The 15,486-nt window shown below is 43.3% G+C and overlaps 1 protein-coding gene across 3 annotated transcripts in view; it reads right to left on the bottom strand.

The window, feature by feature from the left end:
* Nucleotides 1–15,486, bottom strand: part of IQCH (IQ motif containing H) — a 118,632-nt gene that overhangs the window by 23,469 nt on the left and 79,677 nt on the right. For all 3 annotated transcript variants that reach the window (XM_066592930.1, XM_066592931.1, XM_066592932.1), the window contains 2 exons: nt 11,121–11,285; nt 4,510–4,632 (listed from right to left, as the gene is read on the bottom strand). In XM_066592930.1, the coding sequence (XP_066449027.1) occupies nt 4,510–4,632; nt 11,121–11,285 (288 nt within the window). The remainder of the gene's footprint in view (nt 1–4,509; nt 4,633–11,120; nt 11,286–15,486) is intronic.

The following is a 15,486-nucleotide window of genomic DNA, read 5'->3' as shown; positions in this document are numbered from 1 at the left end:
CCTGGTGACACAGGGGTCATTTTTTGGGTTGAGGTCGGTATAGAGGAGTGTTGATTTGGACCAATTGACATATAATCCCGAAAAGTAGGAGAATCTGTCTATGTGAACCATAGCTTGGGAGAAGGAGTATATTGGGTCCTATGATCATCTATTAGTTCACTACAGGGAGTAGGTAGCCACTAGACCATATGCTGACCCTGGCAATAACCATATTTATTATCACTAATACCATCATATTACCATATTTACACGTGCTCCATCATTTACTGTTGCTACATGAACTTCCGTCACAATGCTGTTATAGCCATCACGTCTTGTTCACTACCACATGTACAGGTTCTATTGACTTTCATAATGTTAGAAAACCTGTGAGCTTGTATATTTATAAACCTGTCACTGTTATACACACCTTACCTTATGTCACCGTGTATGTCACTTTATGGTTATTTGGTCACATTTTTGTCACCTCCTGTCAGGGCTCTTAACTCAGGAGCTCTTGTGTTCCAGGCGGCAGCTCTATCTGCTGAGCTATTCAGCTCCCTAGACAGCTCCCCTGCTAAATGTTTTGCTTGTTCCTAGTTCCTGCTCCTGTTTCCCTGATTGACCCCACGCTGTCCCTTGTTTTCACACCACATATAAACATGGCTTGTGCTTTTCCATACATATACCCCAAATTTTAAAGTTAAAGTTCAAACCAATTATATATTTTTTAACTAGTTTAAAAGGCTTGTAACCTAATTATTATTTTACTCTATTAGATCAGGGAAAACATAACTCATTTTCCACTGGAATAGTTTAGATATTAGTGTAGATATTGCTTTTACCTACTTGCTATGGTGCCTCCTGGAGTTTTTTTAATTCCCTCACAGAATCTCCACCTAAAGTGCCAATGCTGGTGGTCACATATGCTCAGTCCGTCTTATACAGTACACAGGGGACCGATTGACCGATTGATTCCTGCTATTCTGCAGGCCTGACAATAAGAATCTGCACACTAGAAGAGACTTCTTCTCACCAGCGGTGGATACATTAGGTGGACGATCTGAGAAGGACTGAAATTAAAAGAACAGCAGATGATGCAGCTTTTATAACTTGGACACAATATCTGGACACGGGAGCATTTTTTTAAATTAATCAAATTAAAAACTTTTGTAATACTGTATACTGGGTGTGCACAGAAATGCCTATCATGGGTCAGAAGCCATCTTTCCAGTATTGCATGGGGGTATGTGTATAGAGCAGCTTGTTTCACTGCTAAAATAACCAAAGGGAGTCAATGTAAGACAATTAGCATAACAAATAATTTCTGTCTGTAAAAGGATAAAGACAAATACAGGAGCTGAAACAAAGTAATGAACTTTTGCTATCTTACAGAAAGTGTTCAAAATGACCACCATCGGCGACTATATGTTACCATGCGGCAGTTGCGGCTCCACCCAGGGTGGCGGGTGCTGGGTCCCACGGTTGGGGGGCGTCCCCCTGGCTTGTGGTCCGGCTGCCGGGGGTGCGGGTGCCTGGCCGGCGGTGTGCTGGTGGCTCGCGGCGCTGTGTGCGCGTGCACAGGTGAGTGCAGCTGCCGTGCATGAGCTCGCTTTTTATGTGCTGTTGTGAGTCGGCTGCCTCCCTCTCTCCGCCTTTGGGGGGAGGCTTTGGTTTAAAAGCAATCTGCAATCACTGCCAGTTGTTGATTTCCTTCAGAGAGTTAGCTAGTCTGCATCTGTAGGTCTCCTGCCTCTGTCAGCTTGTCTGCTTTTTTGTTACTATCTGCCAGGTTTTTCCATCTGCCTCAGTTTTATCAGTGTTGTTTCGTGTTGGTATTATCATCTGCCTTTCCTGTCGGTATTCTACCTATTCCACTCAGGTACGCCAGCGTCCCTTCCTCGGTCCTGGGGTTGGCCAGGAGTGGAGGCAAGTAGGCAGGGCCCGGGTTGCGGGTAAGATCCAGGGCAACCCGGGCTGGCGTATCCAGGGTAGTATATCAGAACACTATACAAAGAGGTACACGGATGAGCGTGGCAGAATGGATGGCACATCATATTCCTGGAGTCACCGTTTCAAAGGCCCCTTGTATTCTTCTCTCCGATTCGCCAACGTCACAAAGTGCTGCTGGATATCCGTCGGACTCACCTGCCTTACGGTGATCCCTCAGGAGTAAATCCAGAGGGTTCAAGTTTAAAAATGTAGTGGCCAAGAAACAGGATTGTGTGTCCACAGAAATACCTAACCAGGGGCAAAAAAGAGCTTTCCTTATATTTTATTGCATTAATTCATTCCTGACATTTTTAATTGCCACCAATAAATAAATGCATTGTTATGCTAATTCATCTTACATTGATTCCCTTTGGCTATTTTAGCGCTGGAACATGCATGCCCTTGTGCAATGCAGGGAAGGGTACTGGTGCATCTTGTCTCCACCGGAAGAATAGGTTGGCCTGGTTGAATTTATGGGGAGGGGCAGGTGACGCCCACAACAGCGGATTGGCTGATACCAGGCGTTCTGGCATGTGTGCTCCCTGGCTGGGCTGCCATCTTCGTTCATCTGCGCTTCTGGCCCCTGCTGTAAGTCTCCCCCAACAGCCTGCAATGTCCACACCTGACCCCGCTATCACTTGGCATGCCGCTCGGCCATCATCTCCCATCACGGCTCATGTCACTGTCTCAGCCATACATCCAAAATTTTTCCTCCCACCCTCTGTCACTCACCCCGCCACTCTGCGTTGTCCCATCTCGACTCCTGCGCTGTGTGTGCTCCCTGCTGGGTTTCCTCTCTCGCCTTGTGTCACTCACTCCTCCGCTGCTCTGCCTTGTCCCCTCTTGGCTCCAGCGCTGCCAGTCTCCTCGATGTCATCCCATGTGCACTGGAATCTGTGCTCTGGTCCTCCTCCTGCGCCGCTCTCCCTTGTCCCCTTTGCACTGTCAGTCTCGTCAACGCCGTCCCATCTGCAGTGCAGTCTGTGCTCCGTTCCTCCTCTTGCGCTGCTGAACCCTGCGCAACTGTCAAGTGCGGGTACATAAGCCGCAGATTTCCTCTGCTCCAGTCCCCCGCTGTCACTCTCGCCGCTGGGCTACATTCTCTGCTGTAATGTGTCCTCGTTCTCTGTCTCGGCGCTGTGTAAAGCTGGCGTGAAGGTAGCTAATCATCAGCTGTGGGTGTTCCCTATAACTCTACCAGCGCATACCCATAGTTCCGGTGGAGACAAGATGCACCACTACTGCGGGAAGATCTCTCTGGTCCCTGGATAGGTATTTCTGTGGATATCCTGTATAGTTATAGGAATACCCTGTTTCCCTGAAAATAAGACCTACCCTTAAAATAAGCCCTAGCATGGTTTTTCAGGATTTTTGAGGGTGCAGAATGATTCTTCAGGATTTTTGAGGATGCTTGAACTCTAAGCCCTACCCAAAAATTAAGCCCTAGTTACAGTTAATAAAAAAGACAATGTAAATAGTGTCCAGGCAGCTATACATGTAAAAAAGAAAAATATTTTGGAGCAAAAATTAATATAAGACCCTGTCTTATTTTCGGGGAAACAGGCGTAGATAGACTTTTTGTAATACATAATTATTAAAAAAAAGTTTTATGCTATGTGCTATTCTTTGTTTTGTTGATCGGGGCAGCGACAGAAGAAAACAGTTGGTACCTAGTATGGTAAAGCTATACTATAGATTGTTTGATCACAAACACCCTCTACTTCGGCATGCTAAGCCATGCATAGAGGTGACAGCAGAACACATATATATACCTTAAAGGAATCCCTCTGACTCCATAATGCATACTGAGGGCTCAGTCACACGGGCGCATCGGCACCCGTACACCGGCGCCGATGCGCCCGTGTGACTGACAGTTAGAAGACGGCCATACCTGAAGACGGCCGTCTCTCTCCAGCGCTGATCATTGGAGCCGGTCACATGTTCTTCCTCCCGCCACTGCAGAGAGACGTCCGTCTTCAGGTACGTCCGTCTGCTGGCTGCAGTAACACAGGCGGTGATGCGCCCGTGTGACTGAGCCCTGAGCCTTAGGGCTTACTTACATGGGCGTATGCGTCCCGTGTATTTTTCATGTGTGTAAAAATACTTAAGCAGTATACAGCAATGTAATTGATTGCCTGCAAGCTATCACATGGACATACAGAGCCCGTATAATACACAATTCCAATACGGTCGTGTAAGCCCAGCTTTATGCACACCAAAAAAGGACATGCTGTGATTTTTTTTTCACGTGTAATGGTGTGAATGGCACAATGGAAATTAACAAGCTTTTAACGCCTCGTATTACATGTGTGAAAAATACGCATGTAATACACAGGCAGCATATATAATACACAGGCGACTTGTATACACAGCTCCGGTGCAGCTGCTCCCCGGGTCATGTGGTTTTTTTGCAGTTCCGGGGAGCATCTGCATCGGAGCTCTGTATACAGGCATCTTTTTGCCCATTTCAAACAATCACAATATCCTATAATGTTCCGTTTTTAGCATGTACTACGTGGTTATTTTCTATAGTCTCACCTTTACATCATAACCGATACCATGGGCTTTACACATCTGGAAGAAGACATTGTAATACACAAGTGAGAGGTTTGTGTGAACCAAGCGTGTGCTGAGAACGGCAACCCGGTCTAATATTATAGTCTGGAAACGGAAAAAAAAGAGAATTTCCCATGAGAGAGATGACTTTTTATTAAATCTCAGTTGCAGGACATTTATTCTGCTGACATCACATTGCAGGTGACATCACTGATACATCAGACCATGTAGTAATTGCACATATCTATACTCCACCATGGAAAAAGAGGTCTTCATTTCAGTCTAATAATCCACAGGAGTAAAAGTTATATCCTGCCGCCTCACATAGGGGACAGACCACTTATGTACCTGCGTCTGGTTCAGTAAACACAAGTGGTCCCTGTCCGTGTATCACAGAGGACATTGAATGATGTGCTACATAAAAATGGTGCAGCCTGTTTCCTTCCAGGCTCCCGCAGGACCGCCATGTGTGCACTGCGCTTTATGGCTACCTCTGATCAATACCTTTTATAGGCTGTAATCCAAAACCTTTGTGAGGAATCAAAGAGTAACGTATCGATGGCTCAGTTTTACAGCTGACCTGGTCCATTGTGTTCCCTGTGTTTACACCGCCTTCCCCGTCTAACAGGAAAAACGCTTCTAAATGTTGTGTTCAAGGAGGTATTTATTACAGTTTATGTGGGTCCTATCAAGACCTTGAAAAAAGTCAATACTATTATGCCTTTAAGTGGACCTGTAGCCTACCAATAAGGAGACTTTATATTAACCCCTTAAAAACCGGACCTTTATTGTCATTTTCATTTTCGTTTTTTACTCCCCACTTTCAAAAAATCATAATCCTTATTTATCCATCGCCGTCGCTGTATGAGAGCTTTTTTATTTGCGGACCGAGTTGTATTATTCAATGGTACTATTTAATGTACCATATAATGTACTGAAAAACTTTAAGAAATAGAAAAAAAACGCAATTCTGCCATTTTTGGGGGGAGGTCTTGTTTTTACGGTGTATACACTGCATCAAAAATGACATGATAACTTTATTCTGAGGGTCAGTACAATTACTACAATACCGAATTTATGTATATATTTTTTTGCTGTACTACTTTTAAAAAAACAAATTATCCTTGGAAAGGAATAAAATGATTTTCTGCCGCCATCTTCTGACCGCCATAACTCTTTTTTTAATTTTTCTGTCTACATAGTTAAGTGACTGCTCGTTTTTTTGCAGGATGTCCTGTAGTACCTACTGGTACCATTTTGGAGACTGGGTGACCAAATAAGTGCCATTCTGGCATTGTGTATTTTTTTTCTGATGACGTTCACCATAATGATGCATTACTTTGATAGATCAAACTTTTATGGGTGCAGCAATACAAAATATGTTTTTGTTTTGATTTTTGATTATAAATATAGGGAAGAGGGCGGGGCTAAACTTTTACTTCCTTCCATTCTTTTTTTTAATAATTAATAAAATATTTCTTTTTTACTCATTGTTTTTTTAGTCTCAATAGAAGACTTGACCTTGCAATTGTTTGATCGCTGATGCAGTAAAATGTAATACCATAGTATTTCATTACACCACGATCTTCAATCGGGGAGATTTAAATCTGGGTCATAACTGACAGCAGTACCCAAGGGGTTAACAGCCGTGCTCAGCGTTACTGGCGGGTGTGAGCTGTAAGAAACAGTTGGCACCCACAGTGTATGGAGCGGGATCAGCTCTTGAACCCTCTCCATACAAACCCAGAAAGGACAGGACATACATTTCCAAATACCCTCATATCATTAAACACACTCAGGATTCCAACTAGTTTATTGTTCATAAGAATCATTTCACTGAAAGGTTTGGGACACTGACTTACACCCACACTGCAAAAACTTACTAATGTGAACGGTGACAATCTCTGAATGTGTTTATCCAATATATAAGCAACATGAAATAAGAAAATATTGTATTTTTTAACTATAAGGTGCACTTTTACACTGTTTTACACTGCCCCCCCCCCCCCATTTCCTTTGACCACAAGGGAGTATTAATTAGTAGCACATATTTTTTCCCCATTTTCTATTGTCTAACACCTGGGTGTGTCTTTTAGTCAGGTGCATCTTAGGGCCTATTCAGACCTGTGAAGGGGCTTTACTGCACAATAACGTATCTCTATTTTGTTTTGGGAGCCGAAAAACAGAATTAAACATTTGAGGCTTTTTTCCACATACAGTCTGCAGCTCTATTTGTTCCAGTAAAAAATGGAAACCTAAGAGGAAGGGAGCAAAAAGACAGCAAAATGTTTCTTTGAAAGTCCATTTGAATACTGGAAAAACATGTTTAAAGGGGTTTCACAGGCAATTTTTATTGATGACCTATCCTCAGGATAGGTGATCCATAGTTAATGGGTTTTCGGGACCCCAACCAATCAGCAGTTTCGGCTCCCACTGCCATCTACAAAATACACAGGGCACGGAGCGGGAGCAGACCTCTCTGACCCTGTATAACATAGTAAGGGCTTAGTCACAGCTATTGAATGACAGCTGAGAGCTGCCTCTGATTGGTCACAGTGCTCAGCCAATCAGAGGCAGCACTAACTCACCCATTCATGAATTCATGAATGGGTGAGTGAGAGCTGCCTCTGATTGGCTAAGGGCTGTGACCAATCAGAGGCAGCCCATTCAGCAACGGGGATTTTAAATCCCCACCTGCTGAATACTACAGAAAGCAGTTCAGGAGAAGAGCTGGCTGGATGCGCTGAACTCCGGCAGCTGCAAAAAGGTGAGCATATATATTTTTTTATTTTCTACACTTTTTTTGGATATTTGAAGCCCTTCCCCGAAAATTAATACAGCGCTAGCCGGCAGCCCATTGCTTTCAATGGAGCTGGCTGTATTGCTGGCTCCATTGAATTCAATGGGCGAACAACGTTCTCCTCTGCCACAGCTGTGGCAGAGGATAGCGGGGAGCCCCTGTGCGACCGAGCCCATTGGGCTGATAAACACTGCTAGCAGCGGTTTTTTCAGCCGTGGCACTGGCTTCGGTCACGCAATTTTTTGTGCGCATCAGTTTTGCGCACAAAAAAAAAAAATCGCTCGAGAAAACGCCCGTGGATAGGATAATGCAATCCTATGCAAACAGCCGCGATTTGACCGCATGAAAATTTGCGCAGTAAACTAATCGCGGTCTCGCAGAGGCCCGCACAGAAAAGTCACCGCTGACGCGCCAGCTCTGCACTCCGCATGTGCGGCTGTACGCCAGCCAGTACATCGCAGAGCAGAGAGAGAAGACGCCGGGCGGGTGAGTATAAGGTCAATACCGGGGCACGAGTCGCATCCCGCTGCGAGAATTCTCGCAGCAGGATCTGACCTGGCCCTGTGCAGGCTGCCATAGTATGAAAAATATGCTAATTGATGCTGAGCAGCAAGATGTTGCTTTCAAACTTTTCTGAACAAGCAGAACATCTCTAGTCCCAGTAATTTCTGGATCAAGACAAGCAAATGACACAAAATAGTGGCTGTCACTACAATGGGGACCCATGGACTGGTAAAAGTCCTTCAGTGCATTTAATATTAGCAATGTACAATATGATCTGAAGAAAGCTAATGTTTAGATCATACTGCTTTTCTTCAGGGGTAGAATTGGTCCTTGCATGAAACACTGATTTAATATTAGTGAGGCCCAAAAATGACTTCATGTATTACCCCCATCAAGTAATGTGAATACAGTGAAGGAGTGCCTGTGTAACACAACCCTACAGATCATTTGGTACATTTGATCCCATCGAATATAATGAAATGCCAGCGTGAACCTTGACAGCAGCACTTGGAAAACTCTGCCGCAATAAATCTCTGAGTGCAAGCTAATCATGTTTATAATATTTGCAGAATTAATATCACCCATGGCTGGAGTCATTAACGTGCCGAGGGGGGACTATAGGAGGTGCATTTCAGAAGCTGTTCCCTTGCAGTGGGGGAGCAGAAACTAGAGGAGCATTTGATAGAATAATCCATGTCTCTGTTTAACAAGCGTGAAGCAGGATGGGGCCGCGGTGATGGAACGCCATTGTTTAAGGGTTGGCATTGCTCTTGCTGGGTCTTCGCAGCCCATACACTGGCATAATGAAGAGTCTTGTAAATTATTAATGCTGTGCTTATTTAGCCTCATCTATCTTACAAATAATGAGTGATTGGTTTTATACATAATTACAGGAGCAGCAGCACTGAGAAAATGTATTCTTTTATTGAAGGGGGTTCATAAACAGGGAAAAGTGGGTGTTAATGCAGAAAGGTAACAGCGTGGTGAGTCACACTAGACTGCGTCTTACTAAAAGGGAGATAAACTTCATTAAATGAGAGAACAGCAGGAACAGTACAGGAAAACATGTAATGCATGAGAATAGACCATAAGTAGATATGGCAGGAATGATTCTCTAGCTGCCCACACAGCCAACCATTCTATGAGTTCATGATTAACACATAATGCAATCTCAGCTGTAGAGCCTGTCGGAATAAGGGGAGGTTTCACTTCTGTACTCGGGGGTCCGCTTTCCTGCTCCGCTTGGGGAGCAAGAGAGGGAAAGCCCTGCAGCCGAATGGCTCCTTCTCTGAATGGAACCGAACAGCACCAAACGGACCCCATTGAGGATAATGGGATCCGTCTGCTTTCCGCTCGGCTGCCCGGTTTTTGGACGGAAGAAAAAGCGCTGCATGCAGCGCTTTTTCTTCCGGTACTTTGAGACGGAAGTGTGACGGAACTTCCGTCCGGAGTCACCAAAACAGATGTAAAACCGGCCTAATCCCACTAACTATGTTTTTTAACACTGACTCAAATATTGTCTAACTCTAGTGAACCAACTACCGGTAACATACAGATGCCCATAAATATAGTGTATGGTTAACTTTGAACACTATTTACACATACAGTTGCAAGCAAGGTATTCCAGAAATATTGATGAACTGAAACATATTTGAAATGGTCCGAAATCCCTCCTCAGCATTATGCAAGTCTTTTTGCAGTTACAGTGGGATCTTCAGGTTGATAATTCAAGGGCATGCTCAGTTTTTCTCCCTGTGATGTGGATTTCTTTCAATGTGTTCAATAAAAGACAACAACGATAAATTGTGTATTATTAAGTTAGTTAGATCGTGTTTGTCTATAATTGTGATTTCCATAACGATCATACCACATTTTATTAGTAATTAATGTCAGAATTTCAAATAGGTTCACTTACTTTATCTTGCAACTGTAGACATTCTACATAAAATGCCAAGCAAGCTTCTGTATATATATTGAATTACTTATCCTGTACTGATCCTATATTATGTTAGAGTCAAGAGCTGCATGCACAATTCTGAAGGTTCAAGAGATTGTCCGAGTTATAGTCTATCTGTAAAACTCCTTCTGCAAACACTGAAACGGTGATCTACCTGTCTCTCCTCGCTACCGCTGTGTTCCACGTCGGTGCTTGCTCCTCCGCACCCGTGTTTGTATACAAGCTGCCTGATTTACGGGACATCACAGGTGCTACAGCCAATAACAGCTCAACGATCAAGCAGCCTGTAAATGTGACATCAGAAGGGAGGCACGGAGCAGCACAGCGGACACAACAGGAGCGGGGAGAAGTGAGCAGATCACTATTTGATATTTTCGTGCATGCAGAAGGAGTTTTACAGATAAGACTCAGAAAACCCCTTTAAGATCAGGCGAACCAAAACTCAGCTGAGAAGTGTAAAACAGTGGGGTAGTGAGTTATCCTGCATCAAATCACTGTAAGGTATCTGATGTAAAAACTAAACTTGCAAGAAGGCAAATCAACGAAGCAAGCTTCATGCATACTTTGCATCAGCAAGAAATTGTAACAAATTTCAGCTCTGAAGTTTATAGAATTGTGAATTCAGCTCTGGGCTATAACACAGGCTGTAACTCAGAAACAGTTCTAGAATAAACTGTAAAATAGAGTTTACATTGGGTCAAAACATAAACTAAAGGTTTGACCAGGACCATGTTCTGTTACCTGAATATTTGCCTGCTTGTTTGACCTTCAGACTCTACTTTTGGTGCCCCTCGGTGATTTCTATAACATGATATCTCTGCTACAACAGTCTAAACAGAGTGACATTCAAATTAAAGGGGTTGTCCATGATTTGAAAAATAATCTACTTTCTCCCCAAAACAGCACCACTCCTGACCGTATGTTGTGTGTAGTATTGTAGCTCAGTTCCTTTGAAGTGAATGGGAGCTAAGCTGCATTACCAAATGCAACCCTATGGACAAGGATGGTGCTGTTTTTGGAAGAAAGCAGCCATGTTTTTCTAACCCTGGACAAGCCCTTAAATGGTGATTTGCTTAGAATGCTGTGCCGGAAAACTGAGTGGTACCAGAGGGGTTTGGGAGATCACAGAGTGTCTCAGCCCCTTCATTCCCCTTCATTGGGTGTCAGTGATGCCTTGATGTCAGATTTCAATGTAAAACTAATACACAGAAGGATACTTTGTTATAATTAGCCTGTGTGCATACATGCATTCCGATAATCATTCAGATTTGGCATTTGCTTTGCTCTACAATTTAAAATTCTTTGCTAAGTATAAGAAGGAAAGGGTTTTACTTCTGCTGGTTGAGCTTTGTGTCTGCGGCGTTCTACCTTCCTTGGCGCAGGTGGCACAGTAAGGCGGCTGTTTCTACAGTCCAGCGTCCCATTGGTAAGATAAAGCAGGAGCTGTGTCATTGCTAGTTGATCACTATAACACAAGTCTAAATCTGTAGCCCAAATCTAGATCAGTAAAGAACACAAACAATGATTATTATGCAACATATTTCAATGCTGGATGAGTAGAATAAAAGTCTAGAAACCAAACCTAGATTTAATGGCGCTACCTGGCTTTCCACAGGTCAAAAAGCTACTGGCAGACCGCAAAATCAGTCATTTAAGTACCTTAACTTTTATGATTGCTGCAAGGCCTTTTAGAAGGTTAGATACGGAGTCGTAGCTACTTTCCAATAGGTGGCGCTGCGGAAGAATTTTATCGTCCATTTGCATACCTTTTTCCAAGGAAACATTGCATCTAACAGAGCAACTAGGGTGCCGTTCAATCAACTTAATTGGAACATGAAAAGAAGTTGTCTTAAAGGCTATGGAAATCGTTGTGCATGAAAAATCAATATACGCATATCTTACTAAGTCCCTGCAACAAAAAAAAATGATGATGTTCTCATGCAGTTTTTCTTGCATTGAGTTTTCCTCCTCATGCATTTAGAAAGTCTCATACTTGATTTGCTGGTTAAGGGGTGTTCCCAACACTGATCATCTGGTCTGTCCCATGAACATGTTCTAGCTCAGTCCCCCCCCCCCCACTGACCCCTCTGTCTCCCCCCTATTCTGTCCTCTATCATCTACCTATCACTCTCTCTTTCACCACTACTCTTCACTATGTTAACCTTATTATTTCTTTCTCTAGTTCATACGAATTGTTATTTGAATGACATTTTATGACAAAATGCACAAGAGCCTGTGAAGCAATGTATATGTCAAGTTATTACACTATATTCTTTTTTTTTTTTGTAAACCCAATAAAAACACTTTGAACAACAAGCTCAGCTCCCCATCTCTTCTCTTCATTCAGAGGCTGTGTAGCATAATCACACCCACTCAATACTGCACAGCTATTTCTCCATCCTCTCTCTGAGTAGCTACTGGTGCCATTTCCCTCTTATTGTTGATAAAAGCAGGAAATTCACTGAGAGTGAATTATAGCCCTCTGTAATACTAGCTTTCTCTGCTCTCTGTCCTCCTGATCTCCTGCACTATTCCCTGGCACTGTCATGCAGCCATCTGTAATAGCTCAGTGAAAAGGCAGTCAACACATGTTCAGTTCACAACAGGGGAGGAGCTGTCAGTTTACTCTCGCTGACAGCATTTGCTAAGATTTCAGTCCTCCAGTCTGCAGTGCCTTAAAAAACAATGTAAGCATAGAAACCAAATAATCAGACATTTTTAAATTTTCATTAAAGCAAATACATCTCTACACCTATATACTGTGCAATCTGTATTAACCCCTTTGATGACATACCACTTATGAAATATGCATGTGCATTCTTCAGAACGAACTACTGCCTTGTATTTGTATACTTTGTACACAGTGTGTAATGACTTTTGCAAGGTCATAGTGAGCGAATTCAATTGTCACAATTAAGAGGTCAGCCACTTAGCTTACTTGACATTCAGCACACAGACATCTGTCCTGATCAGTACTTGATGTCAGGTCAGATTTAGGGTCTCCCTCTCTGTGCTACCTGCCAGCAAGTAAACTACTCTTGGCGCACTGAGCTGAGTCAGTGGTGTAAGCGGCGGATGTTAAATGGCATCATTATAACATTATTAAGAGGTCAGCCAGTCCCAGCCTCTTGCTAAACTCCTGCTAATTTCTAAATCATATTCACAAGCAAATGCCCTCTAAATGAATCACTGCCGAGATGCTCCTTAATAACCAACTGGCAGGAATCTGCTGGGCTATTAAAGATCCAATCCGTCATCGTAAGGATCTGCTCTAGGGGGGCAGGAGAAGTGCTAATCGGCAGCTGGTAACGAGCTGCCCACAAGGGGGCTGTCCACTTCTGTTATTTAGAGATGGACAAACATGACCAGAACAATTCAGATTGTTTTTGCTGCCAGAAACAATTGTCAGTCATACTGCCGTTTTTATTAAGCCATTCGACTAGGTGATGGCTGTCAAAAAGTGCACTGATTAAAGTCTGTGTTACACACAGCTGACAAGTCACCAGCAGTATCTCCTCGTCAGGGGATTCTAAAACTAATTCATTAGTCAAATGTCTATTTTTCATTTTTATATTATAAGAGTTTTTAACTATTCACATCATGCATGGTGTGGCAGAGGAGCTTACTATCGAATTGCTGACTTCACATACATAAGATACACAACTTCATAAGGAGCTAATTGATATGGCAGTAATACCGTGTTTCCCCGAAAATAAGACCCTGTCTTATATTAGCTTTTGCCCCAAAAGAGGCACTAGGTCTTATTTTTGGGGATGTCTTATTACACTTACCTAGCAGGCTCCGTCTGGGTTCTCCCACTGCTCTCCGGAGCTCTGACGTGCTGAGCCGCAACACTGATTGGCCAATTCATAAATCCCGCCTCTATACATGATGGCTATGGTTGGTTCTTCGACCACTGCTCAGCCAATCAATGCAGCACTCGATGAACCAATCACAGCCATCGCATTAGTTCATCAGGTGCTGCATTGATTGGCTGAGCGGTGCTCGAGAACCAATCAGAGCCATCGCTTCCTGGAGGCGGGATTTATGAATTCCCTAACCAGGAAGTGATCTTTTGTGGGCGAACGAGGGCTTCAGGACACATGCCGAGGCTCCAACAGGAGCAGGAGGACCTGGACCAAGCCTGGTAGGTAAGCATGCCTTCTTTAAAAAAAATAATGCAGCTAGGGCTTATATTTCAAGCCTTCCTGAAAATCCTGAAAAATCAGGGTAGGACTTATTTTCGGGAGAGGTCTTATTTTTGGATGAACTGGGTAGTACAGTAATAAAAGCTATAGGGTATTTTTTTAAGAAGGGTAGGAAATAAAACAAGATCTAATTTGTTTTAAGAGGTTGCCCCCATCTTCACAACCCCTTTCCGTATGCCCAATTAAAGTATATGAACATCAGAAAGAAGTTCCCAACAGTATCAGCTTTCACTCTGCTGGACTTCGCCAGTCAGGTGTATAATAGTAGTTGGGGATTCCTCTTTCCTGCTCTGTTCGGGAAGCAGTAAAGGGAAATCACTGCAGCCTTAAAGAGACGGAACCGAAGATCGCCGGACAGACCCCATTGACTATAATGGGGTCCATCCGCTTTCCGCTCAGCTACCCGGCTTTTGACAGAAGAAGAAGCGCTGCATGCAGTGCTTTTTTTCCGGTATTTTCAGCCGGATTTAGAGTTTTTTGCTGCACTTTTAAACTGCAACAAAAATGGCACATATTGTGAAAGACTGCATGCGTTTTTAGAGACAATATGCATTTTTTAAAAATACATGTGTTTTAAAACATTTTTTTTAAAAGCATGCAGTTTTTGAAAAATACCTGTTGTTTTTAGCTGCGGTTGTTTGCTGGGGTTCAAACATTCAACAAAAATACCAAGGGGGAAAATTTACTAAGACTGGCATATCTCCGCTCCTCAATGCGTCAACACAGAAATCTATTCAAGCTAGGAGCAGGCGTAGATGTTTGGTATAATTTAGGCAAATTATACATACATCTCTCTGTCCGGGGTGACTATGTGCCCTCGCATCAAACCATGTCCCTATTTCAATAAAGTGGCGAGTGTGGCGTAAAAACAATAAAAGCCACAGTTTTTGTTGAAAGTGGGGCTTGTAACAAAATTTGCAACTTTTTAACCGAAGAATTCTGTTGTAAAGGCTGTCATAAATTCCCCCCATGTGTGAATGCAGAGTTAGAGTACTTTATGTGCAACGACTATCGAGCACTTAAAGGGGTTGTCTCGCGAAAGCAAGTGGGATTATACACTTCTGTATGGCCATATAAATGCACTTTGTAATATACATCGTGCATTACTTATGAGCCATACAGAAGTTATTCACTTACCTGCTCCGTTGCTGGCGCCCCGGTCTCCATGGCTCCGTCTAATTTCGGTGTCTTCTTGCTTTTTTAGACGCGCTTGCGCAGATGGGTCTTCTCCCTTCGGCTCGGCTCGGCACCATCAGCGTTTTGGCTCCGCCCCCTTGTGCGCGTCATCGCGTAGCTCCGCCCCGTCACATGTGCCGATTCCAGCCTCCTGATTGTAATAACACTATAATACTACAATTAGGCACCAAAGGAAACTTCACTTGGCAAAGCCCAGCTGTTTTGGGTCTAGGTTCTCATATTAGTGTTGTCTGTAAGAAAATAACCTCTTTAATTGAACCTTTGAAAGTAAGGCTGCCCACACACATTAGACA

Source organism: Eleutherodactylus coqui, chromosome 2 (assembly GCF_035609145.1).
Source record: "Eleutherodactylus coqui strain aEleCoq1 chromosome 2, aEleCoq1.hap1, whole genome shotgun sequence".
Classification (NCBI taxonomy): Eukaryota; Metazoa; Chordata; class Amphibia; order Anura; family Eleutherodactylidae; genus Eleutherodactylus; species Eleutherodactylus coqui.
The sequence above is the reverse complement of the archived record's forward strand: the minus strand, read 5'-3'. Positions and strand labels throughout refer to the sequence as shown.